The sequence below is a fragment of the Strix uralensis genome, chromosome 2 (genome assembly GCF_047716275.1).
Source record: "Strix uralensis isolate ZFMK-TIS-50842 chromosome 2, bStrUra1, whole genome shotgun sequence".
Taxonomy (NCBI): Eukaryota; Metazoa; Chordata; class Aves; order Strigiformes; family Strigidae; genus Strix; species Strix uralensis.
Genome location: NC_133973.1, coordinates 130,811,716 through 130,831,038, shown reverse-complemented (window position 1 = coordinate 130,831,038; position 19,323 = coordinate 130,811,716). Strand labels below are relative to the sequence as shown.

Sequence of the window (19,323 nt, the reverse complement as noted above, 5' to 3'; positions counted from 1 at the left end):
GTCTACCGTGAAGGCTGCTGGTGTAGCTGCCAGATACAGGAGTGGATGAGGTTGAGAATTGGTATCACTGTAACTTGGTAATACAGAGCTCAAGGCGGGCTGAAGGTCTTTCCCAGGATCTGGGTTGAATACTTAGGCAGTAAGTTCATGCTTAGCTGTGTCCAGTCACATTTGGATAGCCAGGTAGCTCTCAGTTTGTGCTTATGGAGTCCCTAGACATATATACGTCCTATATTAATATACATGTCCTATAAATGAGACTTTTTTGTGTAGGTATACCCAAGGTAGACGTCGACTTCAAACTGGTGGAAAACATCTTCAACATGAAAGGAGATAGCAAAGGCTGCCTCAGCAGGTGCTGGGGGACTGGACATGGACAGTGAAAGCAGTGGTGCTGCATGCACCCTGCGTGTGTTTGGAGGGGTGTATGTCAGCCTAGCACTACTCTGGTCAGGGCATCTTTCAGTTTCATTTCAAATTTCAGGAATCCAATTATGTGCAACCTAACACAGCTCCAAGACATCAACCAAAGTACTGTCAGTGGGAATAATCAAGAGATTCCCTTTGAAAGCTTACTTCTGGTCTGAACTAGGTGCCAAGATAGGTGCATCCATTCACCTAAAGAAATACATTATCCTGAGCATGGGTTTGGTCCCTTGTATTTAGTCCTCCCAATGCACCCCTGTCTGCCAGACAGCCCCCTGTCTGAGCACAGGGAATTGTGAGGAAAGGACAAGCTCGCTGTTGGCAAGGTGATAAGAGGGACTTCTGGCTACTGGGCTTGTTTACTAGATACTCTGGCATGGTGATTGTTCTTTATTAAGTGAAACAGTAAATACCATACTTTACTGTTCAAATTCTCTTTTAAAAAAAGGATTCTGTAAAGATTAACTTCACAGTGGAAAGCAAGACCTTTCCCTTTGGAAAGGAGCAAGGGTTAACTATAACATAAAATATGACAAATTATTCAGAAGTAAATGTTTCCAAGACTGATATAATCACCTGTCTTCATATCTATTTCCTCTCACAGAGCCATGTTTGACTATGACAAGAGCAAAGACAGTGGCCTCCCAAGCCAAGGACTCAGTTTTAAGTACGGAGACATCCTTCACGTCATCAACGCCTCGGACGATGAATGGTGGCAGGCGAGGAGGGTCACTCTGGAGGGAGACAGTGAGGAGATGGGAGTTATACCCAGCAAGAGGAGGTGAGTGCTGCCTCCTCCGTCCTACCTCCTTGGCCATGATGTTAAAATATTCCATTTTATTCCAAAGACAGGATGCGTCAATCTACTGAAAAAATGGAGAAAGTAGAGGAAAATCCCACAGTTATTATTTCAAAAGTTGGAAGATATGATTTTTGCTGTGAGATTTAAAGAGTTCGGGCTGTTTAACTGTACTAAAAAAGGATCTGAAAAGGTGACTCGATTATAGTGGATCTGTATCTTCACAAAGAAAGGGGGGAAGGGGGAGGGAGCACTATCTACTAAAGAGTTTTGGCAGAAGAAGGAATAACCAGAACCCAAGCCTGAGAATTAGCTCTGAATTTGAAGTAGAGCACATGTTTTAATGTCAGGGTGATTAGCCATTGCATCAAACTGCTGAGGGATGTAATGAATGTCTTGACATTTTCAAATCAAGACTGTATGTCTTTCTTTTGAGAGAGTAATAGAATTAAACTTCTCAGCCTGTGTGATGTAAAAAATGACACTAAATTATATAATGGTGCTCTGTGGCTTCAAAATCTGTTAATTTAATCTCTGCCTGCCTGGAAACTGATGGATAATCAATATCACAGTAAATTTTTTGTATAATGTAAATGAAGGAACTTTCATCCACTCTCCAAGCTAAATCTGAATCTTCGTTTAGCTGTGAGGGATTCATGCTGACTGGTGGCGAGAGAACAGACATCTGAACCTGTCTCATTGTTTGTATTGTTTACTCTGTCTAGGTGCTTTTGTAAAATTGGCCACAAGTCTGATAGCATCAGAACCACCACACAAATCACTATTACTTTCTGCCTCTGTTGATAGTTACTATAGAAAGGTCAAGAACTGAAAGGGTAGGAGGAAGATGAAATCTGTCAAACCGCATTACGTTTCCCTTTTGCAGCAATGCTCCCATACTGCATATAAACTTTCTATTCCTAGCTATTTCAGCTTTAGCATTAATATAAAAATGATCGTGCCCATTTTTGATAGTGGGGAAACAGAATGTTTGATGCTCTATAGAGCACCTGCTGCTGTTTCAAGAGTTGGCCCAGGTGCTAACAGAGCTCATGGTACTCCTTGTTCTAAATCACATAAAAGTAAGCTGAAAGGCCATCAAATACGTTGTTGACATGAGCCCTGCAAGGACCTTATTTTCTCTAATCATGACCATGTTTGAGTAGCAACCATACCAGGATTTTCAGTGAAAAGCAATTTCGGAGTTGTATAATAGATAGAAGTAAAAACGACATTATAATTTTTAAGATGGGAAAAATGTGCCCATTAAACAGATTTAGTCTCTAGATATTGAAAAAGGAATACTTGCCTACTATTAATTGCTACAGTAAATACTGTTGTAATGACATAATTGGATCACACATGGGAAAAGAGAGAAGTGTATTCAGTTATTACTGAGGAAAGTATGTGCACAAAGCTCACTCGTGCTGTGGTGCAGACTATGAAAAGCTGTCATACATAATAAAACAACTATAGTGGAAGAAAGGGCAAAGGAAAGCAACTGATTAAGATGTTGAGTTGCATCTTCTGTAAGGTGGAGAGGATGTAAGTGCCTAAAGCCTATTGGGTTACCTGCACAGTGATGTTTTCAAGGACAACAGATAGAGGCTCTCTAAGTCGAGATCAGACATATGATACAGCCTACGAAAAAGGTGTGGCTTAGGAAACACTGGGAGAAAAGAGGAAAAAAGAAAAAGAAAAAAGGCAAGATGAAAATCACTTGATTAGAGTCTAAAAATAAGTGTTGAATTTGAAAAGATGAAGGTATAGTACCATGCTCTCCCCTTGTCATCCTGATTCTTCACTAGTGAATCTGAGAGAACTGGAAAAATCAATGGCATCTGATTTTCTGTCTGCGTTAATGTAATGATGTGATACACCTGAGCTGGGGTGGGGGGAAGTTGCTATTATTTCATAAAAGGCTTCAGTTGTACAAGGTTATTTTTTCCAGTGCATTGTTGTTGTGTGGCGTTTGCAATGCAGGAGCTTTTCTGCATGCAAAGAAAAAGTGAAAAGAACTGGAACTGTAAAATCAATCCTACAGCAAATTAAAATCTTTTTACTACTGAATTAGAGCATCTGTCTAGGAATTTAATACACTGTAACTTATGCACATTGGTTTCATATTTTTTGTGTTTCCAGTGCATTCCAGTGCACTTCCTTTCTGTGGATTCTAGATGATCCCTCAGAGCCAGTGAGACCAATGTGCTCTTGGCAGCATCTTCCGTGGTCATTTACACCACCCAAGGGGAGGATGAGCAGTCAATGCATACAGGGCTGAGCTACAGAGAATAACATTCATCATACTTGCCCAAATGAACTAATTCAGAGTTGAATTTCCTTTGCAAATGTGGGTTATTGACTATGAGAGGCTTGATCTAAAACAGAGTGGTCCTGGGATTCATTTGACCAAATGCAGGCAACTATGGCATGGAAATCTTTGTTTAAGAGGTTTACTCCAGGATGCTATATCTCTTATAGTTTATATGGAACTGTTTCTATAGGCATTGCATTATATGTAATACAGCATATGTAATATCTAGCAGTAAAATGTGCCTTGTTATTGAACAGGAGGAAAAGACCACCTGTAGCTGTTTGTTGGGCTGTGACTTGTACTGCAAGGCCAGCCTCCTATGATGTTGTAGGTTGAAGAGATTTTATATTTGTCTTGTACTTTTCAATCCCCCATCCAGTTCTATTCCTTTTCTTTAGGGATTGGGGTTTTTTGGGGGTTTGGTTTGGTGGGGTTTGGTTTTGGTGTTGTGCTTGGACTCCTTCTTCTGCCTATGTATATATGCAGGAATGTATCCTGTGGGACTGCAACATTTTTTCCACTTTGTGTCAGGAAGAGGCTATACAGATCCAGGGATTATTAGTGCTAGGGTGTCTTTGAGCTATCTGCTTTACTACCTTATCTTCTGTCCAGCAACAGCTAATATACAATGCCTGCATTTTTCATAAGTGAAATCATTATAGAATAGCTCTGAAAGCCAGTGACCACTTCAATTTTATTTTGGTATATATATATATATATATGTATACAAATATATGTATATATACACACAAAGCCATAACAAGTATATTATATTATTTCTTTAAGGTGCTGTGTACAGTAATTGCTTACCAAATATTTAGTTTGCATTTCTTTTACATCTTTTTACAGGACAGCCCTTCACACAGTGACATTTTAGCATGAGCTGATAAGAGAAATTTCGAATGATAAATCAAGGCTCCATACTCTTTTTCTGCTCTATGATATATGTGATATACCAGAAGAAATAATTTATAATTATAGGGGAGCTGCCACTCATTATTCTCTCCAGGATGTTGGATACATTACCAGACTTCACCTCTTAGTGATTCAATAGAGTTTCAAAGCTATTTGTCATTAGATTTCAGTGCTGCTGCCAATGTGTGGACTTGTTGCCTGGTTGATCATTAAATTGCAAAGTCAGGCTTTAAGACGGAGTTTTGGAGCACTGCAGCTTCAGGGAGGTTACTGCAAGAGACAGCACAAAGAAATGAGGGGTGGCCCTGTGTTTCTCCACTGATCTATGCAAGGACCAAATCTCATGAACTGGTGAGCCAGTGACCTCAGTGGGGATTAACAAAAACTAAATGCTTAGTATCCTGCATTGCTAAAATATCATTGTAACCCTTTCTACATCTGACAACATTTAGTCCATTTGTCAGTATGTATTTTTGTCTGATTACAGCTGTTGTTCTTGACCATGGGACTGAGTAGCCAGCTGGGTGGAAACCAAATATAATCCTATAAAGATGTTTTGATATTGTATCATACTGATGTTGCGAACAGTAGGACGTGAGCATAAACAACTACAAACCACTTCAGTTGTGGCTTAACAGTCACCAAATAGTTGTTATTATATAATGTTAATGAATGAATACTGCAGGCCAAATTTCTCTCGGTTCCACATCCACCAAAAAGATTTAGCCAAGCTATGTCTAAGGTGAAAGCAGAGCACAGTTATTATGCTGGGCAGGGTCTCCAAAGTGAGGGGACATAACTACCAGCCCTGTACCAATGTCTCAGGCAGCCTGGGGTATTACCTGTGCACTATGTTTATGTATGTCAATTGCTCCCCTATCAGCAAAAATTAATATTTTAGACTAGAATGACCAACAGAATTAGATTTACACTAGATTTTTACTACATTTAATATAGATGTATAGATTTAGATTAGAATTTCTACATAGGCTGGGCTTTTGATCTAAAGAATCTTCATTTACCTCATTGTGTTTCCCACTGTCTGGATAAACAAAACAAATTCAGCTTCCCATAAACTGCAGCAGCAAGCTGAGCAGCCTATGTCTAAGATTCCCTCCCCATGGAAACACATTAGTTGAAGCGAATCAACAAAAAATATGAAACCAATGTCCATAAGTTACAGTGTATTAAATTCCTAGACAGATGCTCTAATTCAGTAGTAAAAAGATTTTAATTTGCTGTAGGATTGATTTTACAGTTCCAGTTCTTTTCACTTTTTCTTTGCATGAAGAAAAGCTCCTGCATTGCAAACGCCACACAACAACAACTTCCCACTTCATGAATGTCAGGTTTCAGTATTTTCTATGATGTGTGTATATCTGCATGACTTGGGTCTGTGGGTCTGAAAGTAATTTAGTCTGCGATTTCACATAGATTGCCCCAGAATGGCCAAGCATAAATTCTTACCATTTTTACTACTGCTCCCACTGTACCCAATGAGGATTTGGTCCTAAAACACTAAAATATTTACTCTTTCTGTTGTCTTTAAGATGTGCAACCACAAAACTGCTTTCATACTGGACATCATTCTAAGATATCCATTTTCAGGGAGTTTAAGTACATCTGACTGCAACATGTTATGCAACTTGTATCTCTGTTGTCACCAGCTGAAGGTGTATGATGGTACCAGCCTGATACTTGTATTCTCAAATAGACAACATTCTCCCCACAAATACATGTAATCACACTCTCCTTTCAGAGCAAAATGGGGGGAAAAGTATATAAAAACCAATGTTTCACAAACATTTAAGGACAAGGAACAAGAGGTTTTCCCAGTACAGAAGTCCCCATGGGCAAAAAGCCAACTTAAGTTTGTTATTCTACTCAGCTTGGCAGAAGGGCATGTTTATCCACCCAAGTGAGTTTTATTTTTAATGGTTTCCTATAAATTCTCTACCTTTCTACACATCCCTTAAGACTTTAATCCTTAGATGATAAAACTTTTGAACATAGCATAATTGTGTAAGCTTTGTCTAAAATAAGTTACCTGACTGTACTGACTAATCTAATTGGAAAAAATAAGTATGAAATAAAATTGATATGTATGTGTATGTATAAACCTCTTCCTGTTCCCTTGCAATGATGGGACTTTCATGCTGAAGGAAAACAGCCCTTAGCTCTTAATCTGAATAAAGTTGTTCTACAGTTTTACGAGAATTCACTTCCTAATGGCATTAGGTCTACTCTTTTCATAAAATATTGACCAGGTGCTCAGCTGCTCTCTATAAGCAAGTCACTGAAGGTGGAGAGCTGAACAAGAGCATGTTCTCTCCTACTGAAAAATATATGTTCTGTTGCAAAACTAGCACTTCAGGAATGCTCAAAAATAATTTTGAGAATGGGAATCTATTGGTAAGCTCACATAAACAAGACTCAGCAGTGCAAAGGGTGGAAACAATAAAAAACTATGGACTGAGTCCACATATTTGGACTATAAATAGTAATACATATTTTCACTTACCTTTCACTTGATGAGCAGGCAAAACAAATATAATGCAGATGACCTGGAAATGGCAAGCAAGACAAGAAGAAACACGTTAACAACGATGTAAAATATATCAAGGTCTTTCAAGTATCCATTTTACATTGCATTCTTCTATTTGATAACTCTCCTAATTAAAGTTATCATGCTGAATTTGGAAATAACTTTCATTCTGCAGAAGACCTCAGTGCCAAATCTGTGCAAATTAGGCTACTGTAACCATTTTATTTGATTCTTGACACCAGTTTGCAATTTGCATCTGTATTCTAAATCAGTGATGAACACTGTTATTGAAGATTAAAGCATGTCTCACTTGATATTTTACATCTCTGCTGTGAAGACTGATTAGTGCTGTTAGAAAGGCACTGAAAAAATTCCCAGTGGTCCATTAACCCCCAACAATGGAGGATCACAGTTCATGTCTGGTTGAGTTACGCTTGATTTCTTTTTGTTTGCAGTGTACAGGAAGAACTGAAAGTCTCATTTTGAAAAATCCCTGAGGCCCATTTTCAACAGCTACATGTGCCCAGAAACACAAAAGCAGATAAACATTGCAGTGCAGTGAGTGTTGCATCCCAGTAATAAGTTCCTTGGAAGAGGAGTAGGAAGACAGCATCCCAAAGAACTGAAGTCTTGAACTTGATAGTGAGGAAACATTGAAGGCTGAGGTATATTTTCACTGTACCTCTCCACTTCTTTAGCTTTACATGGGAAGAAAAGGGAACACTCCAACTGTCCCAGATCTCAGATGGTCTTACCCCATTTCCCTGTACACAGCAGTGTTTCTGCAGGGAGCTACACTTGGGTGGAAAGCTGGAGATGAAATCCCCATCAGTTGTGCTAGGTGATGCTGTCTCCATGCAGGGCTCAGAGTTTTTCGGCTCCAAAGTCACGTTTGAATGGTGGATGTAGGTGAGTCATTGAGTTTCAGTGACCCCCAGGCACTTTAGAAAATGAAACTTCAGCCATGAAGTAGTTTTGGAAATCATATCTGTCCTTTCCTCCATCCCTTAGGCATAGCTCTACTAAGAAGATATATAATTAGAAAGGGGCATGGGAGCAATGTTTATATCAGGCAAGTCAGGGTTGCAGATTTGGGCCTCTGCAAATTTGGCACATGGGAATCCTCCCCCTTCGATTCATTTTTTGCACAACACCCCATAATCCTGCTTTGTGCAGCAGTGGTGAATGAGAAATGAATAGAGTTTGAAGTGAAACATTTCTTCCTTTAAAAACAATTTCCTCAGCTGATTGATCAAAGTGTTGTCTAAGGGATGGTGGGTTTTCTGCCAGCTAAAGCAATGTAAAGAATTTACACTTGTGTGCTATTTAGGCATTCACAACACCAACAGCTGCAAAAGGCTTTTTGTGGATAAACTCCCTTTGTTTTGGGGAAAAAAGGGTCAAGTTTATTTTTCTTTAAATGTAGCAGTTACAAAACTGAAGATTCAAAGAAGTACTAAAAGTGCTTGAATTAGTGTTCCTTTTAAAAAATAATTAAGATGTGTTTTCTAAGAGCTGGATCAATGATGCTCAGAGAGCTGATATTTCATACCTTTTATCTCACTCATTTTAGTTACCTTTTTAATTCTGTCTGTGGCAAAAGTGTCCTGGTAGGCCAGATGAGGAATTATCAGAACAGCTTTGTTCACGTCAGTGCTGCACACTGACTACCTCAAGAAAGACTTAAATCTTTGGAGAACCAAACTAAATGCTAATGGAGTTCTCCAGAACATGTCAAAACCAAAGCTCTTCAGACATTCAGATTTTGGGTTGATTTCTTCAGCAAAAAAGAGAGGTATATTCCTGATATCAGAGCAACTCACTGCCACATTTCAAGTCCCAGACCCAAGACATGAAGGCAGTAGAGCACCTGAGCTGAAGTGCTTTAAGAGTATATTATAAACTGGGCAAAACCATCTATTTTATCCTAGCCTTTCTCTGATAGCTAACCCATTTTATTGACACTTCGAGCAGCAACAGCAATGTAATCACCCTGAGACACATGAAATTTCAGCTTGGAAGTGTACAGTTCAGCTAAATTATAAGTAACCGAGAACAGTTTTATTGTGGAAGGTGTCAGGAAAATTGTAAAGGGAGGCAACACTCGCTGCTATCGCTAATACAGTACCAGATTATGAAATGTTTGTAATATTCAGCAGGCATGCTGAGCATGTATGAATGTTGTTGGCATGTTTGCTGGAGGATTAATGGCATTTAATGACATTATTTATATACTTCTCAAAGCAATGCAGAATGTTTCTGCAGCTCCTCATGTCTCTGCTGTGCCTTGTGGAAAGCAGCAATGCCTCCATGGCTGCTAATGCAATTATGACGAATCTCATAAGTAAAATCCACTCTTCAAGGTTAATTTCCAAATCTCTTTATGCAGTGAATAAGAAATGAAGTTAAAAGCAGATGTTTTAGGAAGTAAGACAGGACTGGAATGAGTTTAAATGTTAACACAGATTAATAAGTAGAATTTGAGCTAATTATTTTCTCAGAGGCATCCATCCTATTTAGGCAATTACACAGCCTCAAGTCTTCTTTTCTTACCGGTACTACCAAGAGACTTCATCTGCTAGTGTAAGTTTGAGACTGTTCATGTGTTTTTAATAACGTAGATTTAATTTGAAAGCTGCATTTGAGCTGTTTCCATGTGAATATTCCACACTTCCAGAGAAATGCATTTATTCTAAATTTAAACTGTAACTATAGTAACCAAAATTCTCTGTGCTTCAGTAGGAAATATATAAGCCCACTCAGACAGAAGGAAACATGTTGTGTTAATTATCATTCTATCAAAAGACTAGAGTTTGTATTTTAAAAAATAACTTTTATAACTTATAGAATGAAAAGACTTAGAAACCAAGAGATTTGCAGGAAGGTATTCTAATGGTATTTGTGGAAAACTGTGAAAGTTAGAAAAAGGGTCATATGTGGACCGGTTTGGAGGATATAATAAAACTCACTTTTTTCCCAGCTATTTATTGTCTAATAAAAATACATTATCGAGCTCTTATAAGAAAGCTTTGCAGGATTCAACTTAGATTTCCTAGAGCAATTCCTAATCTTAGACAAATAGAGTTACTGTTTCAATTATAGGTAGATGATCAGATTTTTGTGCTTGGGCCAGTAGATTCTGTAGATGATTTTGCAGAGGCAGAAAATGTCACTCTACAGTTAATGACCATATTAGTCAAGGTGAGTAAGGACACAAATAACTTCTTCCTTTATTTAGATTTCTCTCTCTGCACCTGGTTTTCTTGGCGGTTGATTTTGTTTAGGGGAGAGCACACCCCTTCTTAGATTTTTTTTTAATTCCTGACATTATTATTTAAGTATACTGTGTTAAAAATTTAAATATACAACATATGTAAATCTTGTAGTAATGGTGAACTTTCCAAATGCACTAAGGGTCTATAGTTTTCCCACAAGTAAAATATTTACTGCATATACTTCAGATGTTAAGTTTAACTAATGCTTTTAAAATAATGCTCATTCATTATCTAGTGTGACATCCTTTATAAATGTCTTGTTGTGTCTCTTTTTCCCTCTACACTGAGGACTGTAACTTGTGTTTGTCCAGTCTTGATTCTAAGATACAAATGAATCGAGATGCCACACATTCCTCTTCTATATTATTTTGGTGGCTAAACGTATTAAGCATTAAAAAGTAAAACTGTCTGTGTCTTCTTTAGAATTAATTTATCTGGCATCAGCTTGTTGACAGTGATTTTGATATGTGTTTCTCTCCCAAAGACAATTTTTTAGATCTGTGTATTTTCTCACTCTAAAGGCATTGCATATACAATATAAGAACTCCTCTCTCAAGCTGTGTTTATTGAAGCTATAGGTATCAGGATCAAATAACTTCTGAGGCTTTTTATTGGAGCATTTCAATTTTCTTTAAATGCATGAATACGAGAACTGTACAGATTAAGCCAAATTTTGGGTCAACCGCACAGCAGTTTGGGCTCTCAGGTCTCAGGGGGTGGGCTCACAGGGGCTGCGTGCTCTGGTTTTTCAGACCAGGATTAAGCTTTCAAAGCAAATGGCCTTTTTGCCCTCCCTTTCTGCTCTACGGTTCGTGTCGTGGGGCAGTCTTGGTGAACACATACTAGATTTGTTTGTATTAAACTGATCTTGAAGATGAGCTCACCCAATGCATCCACCTGCTAATGGGTAGTCAGTTCGTGGGACCAGACTAGAACTGGCCCAAAGAAAAACCCCTGAAGTGTGCAGTTTGTGTCCTCTCCTTGGCCACACGCTTCACTGAGATGTGTCAGAAAAACAAATTCTTTGCATTCTGTCTGCTTACAGGTGTTTGTGGAGGGCATGGTTTAAATAAGACCACCCACCCAATTCACAGCATTTTAGAGTGGCTGAAAATAGCTCTTCTGCCCATGAGCATTTGTACATCTTCTCAGAACTGCTCTTTTTGGCAAAACTGTGTAGTTTTAACTAATCAAAGCATCAAGAAAGTTCCTCTGCACTTGAATATTGTAACAAATAGCATACCTCCATCTTTCAGAAAATAAATTTGAAATTAATTTTTAAATAAGTTTTTTGAAACAAGAAAAAATTTCCAGTGATAGCATTCAGTCGAGCTGACAGCAAGATGCTTAAAATTCTGTGGTATTGTAAAGTCAATATTGCAGAACCCAAGATTTAAACAGTGACCATGTGCAAAGGGCTCTGCAAAGCTATGGGCAGACTGTCTGCATGCATGTGGTGAGTGTTGGTTTATGGGTTTGTGGCAATTTGGGAAAACTTAAAATACCTATCACAGTTGTTAAGGATTACCCAATAACACATTGGCCCCTGGAAAGCTTCTAGGTACCTCCCCCAAACTCAGGTTAGTAAGAAATTCTGTTTTTCTTTAAGGTTCAAGGCAAAGGTTGCTCTGAAGCAAAAGGGAAAGGCTTCCCCTTCCCCTCTTCCAGTCTGCTCCAGCCAGACAAGCTGCTGGATGATCTCAGTCCGATTAACTCTTTAAAACCATTACAAGCTATTCACTTTTATTACTCGGTTAGTTTTCTGTTGCAGAGAAGACAGCAATGAGGGGCACTGCTGGGAACAATGGGAAATGAGGCAGTGGGAGGGAAAAGGAGCAAGACTCCTATTTCAAACAACTGCAATTTCTTACATCTTCTCAACCTGTCAGGTGAAACTTCATCCTTTTTACTTTGCATTTACCAAGAGCTTAGGCACTGTTCACCACTACATGCTCTTTTGTAAGCTATTTTAAGTTCATTTTTAAGGTATTTTAAAGCAGTTCATTAGTCTGAAACCATGGGATTTCAGATTCAGAAATTCTGGGATTCATTTTACCTTATGTGCATGATCTGAAATTTACTCTGTCATAAAGTGCACATCTGAAAGCACTGAGGTGAAAAGCTTATTCTCTCTCTGTCCTTGTTCCATTCTTCCCACCACAGAAGAACTCTAAATGTTGCCTGATTTTTGGACAACTTAAATTATAGAGGATAAATCTGTACTTAATGTGTTTTTACCTCACTCCCATGTGTGTTGGGAGGCAGTGCTGTTCTGCTGGTGTAGGACAGCCAAGGCTTCTTGAATCCAGTCCTGTGTTTGCCAGAAAACTGCTGCTTGGCTGAGGAAGTGACCTGATATCTCTCTCTTTCCAATTTTTACAATCCGTTTTAAATCCTCACTTTATGCATAGTAAGCCACCAACGGTCTTGGGAGATCAGATATCAAACGTATCATACAAAACGCCACTATAATCAACATGCGTTTCTTTATTTGTCTTTTCTTTTCCCCAGAGTTGAAAGAAAGGAGCGTGCACGTTTGAAGACGGTGAAATTCAACGCGAAACCTGGTGTAATTGATGCAAAAGGGGTACGTAAATAGTAAAATTGCACTTTGTAATTGTTTTATATATTTCAGAGTAGAGCAAATTTTAGCAATACGAGGAATATTTATATTGTTGCAACCAAGACTTGGACTATAGTGAAATATAAATATGAATATAGTATGATATAATCTTTGAAATAATTAAATATTCTGTTTATAGTAATACTGACTGACAGTGCCTCCTAATTGGAAGACACTAAGGAAATAGCATTCTGTGATAGCTCTAATTTTAGTTAAATGATGGATAGAGAAGGAAAGATTTTAAAAACCAATGCAGGTAGATAATTGTTTAATGAAATAGGGCAAGAAGTGTAAATTCCCTGGCATCAAAAGCTGTTAAATCTCAAACAAAAGGTTGAAAGTTAGAGTTCTGGATGCAAAATTTAGGTTTCAGATGTTCTACTTTGACAGTTGTGACAGACATTGAACACAGGTGTGTTTCACAGCAGGTGCAACGGGCCAGCCAACACAAAACATGCAAGTTCCCTTCCACCAGTGCTCTTGGGACAGAACAGCCTTCCTGCTGTTACCACTCTGCAGCATCCCTTTATTGTGCTCAACAGCCAACAGTTCTCACTAGCCTGATGTCTAATATCCCATATGTTGATGTCTGGCTGGCAAGAGTTATAGCATGACAAATGCCCACAGGTATATTTTTCTGCTGAAGTGTAGCTTGCATTTGTAGCAGTAGTGAATACTTGACATTACGTTTGTAGGGATTTATTTTTGAAAACAGTCCAGTTGGCATACATGGGATTTACAACTGAGGGCTTCTGAGAGCAAACCAAGAGACAGAGCTTCAGAAACCATCAGCGAAAAGTTCTGTTTGGCTGCAGAAAACACAGGGCAGGGCCCAAACTGGGTGATGAGGGAACACAGTCAAGGTAGGTGTATTAAGGGACAAAACCAAGTGGTTCAGCAGGTCCCTTCCAGACCTGCTGTTCTGCTGTTCCTGTGATCCTCTGCCTAGTTTGAAATTCTTAATCTCTTCTTGCTTCAGTTTCCCTCTCTAATGGGAATAATAATACTTCCTTCATCCCAGTTTATTCTCTCCTTTCACTCAGACAGATTAGCAGGGTTAGACGTTCCTCTTGTTATGAACATGCAGTTCCAAGCACAGTGGGTCCCAAGCCTCTACATGCCAGCAAAAAATATTTCAGACTTGCAAATACTTCCTTGTTACTGCTCCACAGAACAGTTCCCAAGTTCAATGCAAATGCAGAATAATTGCACTGACTGAAACCAGTTTTCCAGATTTATAAGGCATGTGGAATCAGAATTCAGCCTCTGCATATTATTTGCACACGCAGGTAACTTGTTATAAAATATATAACAAAATACATTGTGAAAGGATTTATTCATCTCATTGCATTTCTTCAGGAGTCAGAACTCCATTTTTTAGTTTGAAATGACCACTCTCTGCAACTCTGTAAATTAATGTTGCCATTTATTTTGAGAGATAGTAAGTTTTATATTGCCAATGAAATCACTTGTTAAATGTCTATTTCCTGTATATAATCAAAGCCTCAGGGAATAATTCATTCATATAACTAATGGTCCTTATTCAAGTGAGTCTGTCAAGAATTTAATTACCTCTTGATTCCCCAAATTGTTTTTCCATTTTTGTCATCAGTGTAACATTAATCTTCCAGCCACTCACATCACTGTTTCAGTGTTTAGGAAATTGCATAATTACAGACCAAGACCATTGTACCCTTTTGGGAGCACACTTTCTATTGTTAGTATTTGCTAAAATTTGCTTTTGTTTAAAAAATAAAAAATCCCACAGTTTCAAGGCTTTTTGAAAGATAATGTAGGCTTGTGTTTGAAAGAGCATAAAGGGAAAAAGGGTTCACTGTTAAGTATCAACACGTAAAATGAGGTGTTTGAGTACACATATAGGTATGTGCATTTTAGGGATCAGTACTTCCATTTAGTCTTTCAGTGTTCAGAAATTTTTTTATCTGGAAAATATTCAGTCCACATAAACAGGGCTGCGGTAGGCCCAGGATAACTCTTCTGTTTCGAAATCCATCTAAAATTCAGATAGGAATGGTCTTATGTGCCTGTTGCACCTTTGTGCTCATACATTCATGACCATGTGGGCAAGTGGTACTGTCTTAATTTACTCTAAAGATGAAACTGGGAGAATAGCTTTTCGTGGGATATTTCTAAATTTGGCCAGATATGCATGGAGAAGCGTTTTTTAAACAAAATTTAACTGAATACAGAGAATCCTTGGGGTTTTTTGCACAGGTAAAAGGGTTATCCTGTTGCTATTTTACCGGAACCATCTTGTTGGCCCCAACTCCTTTCTTCCCCTGTAGAAGCAATGTTTAAGACACAGCAACAGTTTCATGAGATAGCGCTTAAAATTTCTTTGAGCTATGATTTTAAAATATGAACTGTCTTGTTATTCTATAGGTTTTAAAAGTCTTACGTGTTTTCATCTGTTTATACCTAATTTTTAATCCCAAATCCGGAGATAAGATACAAAGAAAGTATTACAGATGGTGTGACATTTGTAGCTGATCAGCTCTTGTTTCTCATTAAAAAAGTGTTTAAGAAGGCTCAGCAATTCAGTTGGCAAACCTGTTAGCAGGGATAAATAAAGGATAATCTTTTCAAAGGCTCAAAAGTTCCTCTTTTTCAAGCCAAACTTGGGTCTGTTACCTCATCTAAAAAATAAGTTCAGCATTTTTTTTAAATGTAATTTAGAATATTTATATCACTTTTAATTAAGTTCATTGGACTCCTCCAATTCATGACTTGTGAAATTAAAGTCTACAAAATCAGGTTGGATACAAAAACAGGGAATGTGAATCACAATTAAGGAGCTCCAGTGAAATCTTTTGGTCTCAAGTTTAAATCAGGCAATGGATAGTACCTTTCCGTACAATGCATAATTAAATTCTGATGCTTATTATTACAGGATATTGTATAAAAAATAAGTTAAAAAGGAATTAGATAAGTTAGCAAGCAGTGGATCCAATGACAACTTTTAACATTTTTGTGTTAAAAAGGAATTCTAACACAAAATTATTAGCTCAGTACATACTAATTGTTGATTTCAAGAAGCAGAGAGGTTTTAAATGGGAAGGATCATGTTTCTTCTACTTCTTTTCAACATCTGTTATTGGACAACTTCAGAAAAAGCTACTGGGCTAACTGGATCTCTGGTTTAACCCAATAGGGCTACTTTTCTTTCATGTTCTGTTTATTTTGAGCAAAAGATACTTACTTGTTCAGGTTCAGAGACATCATCTGAATCCTAGGTCCTATTAACATTTTTAAAGATACCAAACCAGTTAGAGATGCTAACACCTGTGTAATAAGGAAAAGAATACAAATACTGTTAGAAACAGCTTCATTTCACCAAGCAAAGATTGTGCTTCAGTTGAATTGACCAAGTTGTCTCTAGCATCATTCTTATAATTGTAGTAATGATCTTCACCAGCTTTTCTAATTGTTACTGAAGGTGGCTGGAGTATCAAAGCAACCAGTCCCCCCTTCTGATTCCCTATGGCTGCTCTATGCTACTGCAGCAAAGGACAGGGTTTCCAGGACACCAGCTACCCTAAAGTTTCTAACACAAAACAGGTAAATGAAGATAAGATAACACAGTTACCATTTACTAAGCATTTGCTGTCTCAGTCTATGGGGTCCCCTGGTCTATGGATAATCAGTGGAAAATAGAACAGCCCAAAGGTTTATGTCTGATATTTGTGCTGGAGGAAGCTGCAGGAGTTACGTGAGCACAAACTTAAAAAGTAACGTTTTTGCTGTGTTGAACTCAAGATCATATCCCAAGTATCTTCTGATGCTCACCTTTGTGCCAAAAGGAGCAGAACATGTTAGTAACTGTGAGCAGGGTTATATATCTGCCCAAGTGGCATACTGAACTCTTGGTAATTCTCCCTACCATGGACTTCAGGCTGAACAAAAATAGCCTTTCCTTTTCTAATCCTAAAACCCACAGTGGTTGAGGGCTTTTCAGATTTTTTACTGAATCAAAAAGAATGTCAAACAATGATGGAAATATTACAGAAAGAAAAGAGTTGAGCCGGTAATCTGCTTTTTTCTCAACTGTTGTAATTACAACCAGTCTTTCAGGAGACAAAAATAGCATCTCTTTTGCTTTTCTCCCTGTCAGATCTTATACTCTTTCTTGACTGTCTCTTGAAAGTATTTTTACAGTGGAAACTGTAGCTCTTGGAAAGACCTTGATCAACATCTCACCTTTTTTCTAATATTCATGGATTTTGCCTGTTCCCAGAGCAGCGTTGCACTATCATGAAGCATAATGTTTAGGTAAAACTTAATTTATACAGTGAACTGTTTTTTTATACCATCTGCCTTTTAATTGCACACCTTATTTGGCCAGTGACTCCAGAACATTGTCTTTTGGACAAATACCCCATTTCAGTTCCCAGTGAAATAAATGTCATGCCTCTCACAATCTCTCATTTTTTAATGCGTGTGTCGGGGTGCATGGGGGGTGTTCAGCCCGTGATTACCCAGAAGTGTGCCAGATGGGTGCCTGCCCTAGTGAGGCTACTCAGCAGGGTGCCAAAAGGGGACAAGGTGCCTGCCAAGAAAAGGGACTGCCCTGTCCCTCCAAAATCTCTCCCAGCAGCTCTGCTGCTCATCGGCAGTGCAGGTCCTGGGCTGTGACCCACACTGTATTGCTCTATCACTATCCCTTAGTTTTTTTGCTGTTCAGTTAGCTTGTCATCCACAGTTCTTTCCATATTCCAGTCAGCTCATCTACACTGCACTCAGCCTGCCCCTTCAAAAGCCTCTGAATGCATTTATTATGACAGTCAGAAGCTTGATAGCATTTAATAATATTTCTTACGAGCAGATTCTGTTTACAGGTCGCATAGCCCTGCCTGCAGTGTAAGGTCATCCTCTTCCTTTATTGTCATTTTACCAACACTGCACTGAGGCATAAAAGGAAAAAGACAGATATCAAATTCTGTATTGTGGTGTAAATAAAACCCTCTGCATACTCAATGCACCTCTCCTCCAAATGTCAAAATCCAGTGAATGTCAGGACTTGATACACAGGACATGTTTTGACAGCTTATTAAGTATTTGGGAAACAAAAAAAAGAAACCAACCCACCTATTTCCAAACAATTTGTGCTCTAGAAAATCATGGTATTTTCAGCCCTAGTCAGCAAATCAGAGAAAATCTGGTCAGTAAGGAACCTCAGGTGGTCACTGAGTCCAACCCCTGCCCTGAGGGTGTCTTCTGTACCTTCCTCCTGTATCACAGATTTGTCTAATCTCTACTTAAAGACCTCCCACAGCAGATATTTCATATTCTTCCAAAACAGGCCACTCCAGTGCTTCACTCTCCTCATCATTAGAAATGGCTAAACTGCAGCACTTTAAGCCTGTTGTTATTTCTTCTTCTATCAGTGTATATGGAAACTGGATTATTTGTCTGGTCTCAGGTATAGCGTCTGTGCTACTGGTTCACCGTGGCAGATCTGGGTGTATCAATGCAAAGAATCCCTCCTTCTCAGAAATTAGAAAGTATAAAGTATAAATGTTTATTAGACTATCTATCCTCTCTCCCTGCCTATTGAAGATTGTTTCTAACATCAGTGTTTTACTAGGCTTAACATTTCTAAATATAAAGTTTCACCACTTTCAGGGAGAAACTGTTCTGTAGTCCATAGTCAGAAAGTTTTCCACATATTTGTATTTTGACCAACTTTTCTTTGCACTTCTCTTCTGAAGATATTTGACACAATGAATGGATTTCCTAAAGCGATGGTACTGGGACAATAACGGTGTTTTGGATTCAGCATTCTTCTCATACCAAATCCCATACTGAATCCAACACACAGCGCTATTCTAGCTACTAAGAAGAAAAATTAACTCTGTCCCAGCCGAAACCAGGACAAAGTAGAAGAAAATCCACAACCTGAGCACGTTCAAAAACCTGCATCTTTGTTGTGGCGCTAGCTGCTGATTTGGAGAGCCTGGTAACACACGCTCTGCAGTGGGTTACATTGCACTGACAGAAAGAGTAGATTCTCTGACATGCCCCAAAAACTGCACGCATCGACAGCTCAGTTTTCCTTATAAAATAATCCACTCAATTGCTTAATCATGTTTGTTTTCTGGATTCCCTCCAGTCCATAGCAAAATGGTAGTGAAAGGAGAGATACTGGACTGGGAACAGCATTTCTGTCCACATTGGTGTGTATTTGTCCATGTGTATGTGTATGAAAAAAGGAGGGGCCTCTGCCTTTTTTTTCCCCTCTAAATTTGGTGATTAGAAAATAGCAACAGATGCCAAGTAAAAGATAATGGAAGTGTCAAACACCAGAATGTGTGGGATCACAGGTGGAGTGATTTACTGAGAAGAAGAGAGATTGAACATAAATTAAGCAGCATACACCTACCCGCAAGGATGATATGGAGGAGGGTT

At 38.5% G+C, this 19,323-nt stretch overlaps 1 protein-coding gene across 30 annotated transcripts in view; it reads left to right on the top strand.

Moving 5' to 3' along the window:
- Positions 1–19,323, top strand: part of DLG2 (discs large MAGUK scaffold protein 2) — a 1,055,297-nt gene that overhangs the window by 995,151 nt on the left and 40,823 nt on the right. For all 30 annotated transcript variants that reach the window (XM_074860344.1, XM_074860343.1, XM_074860342.1 and 27 more), the window contains 2 exons: positions 1,031–1,207; positions 12,786–12,861. In XM_074860344.1, the coding sequence (XP_074716445.1) occupies positions 1,031–1,207; positions 12,786–12,861 (253 nt within the window). The remainder of the gene's footprint in view (positions 1–1,030; positions 1,208–12,785; positions 12,862–19,323) is intronic.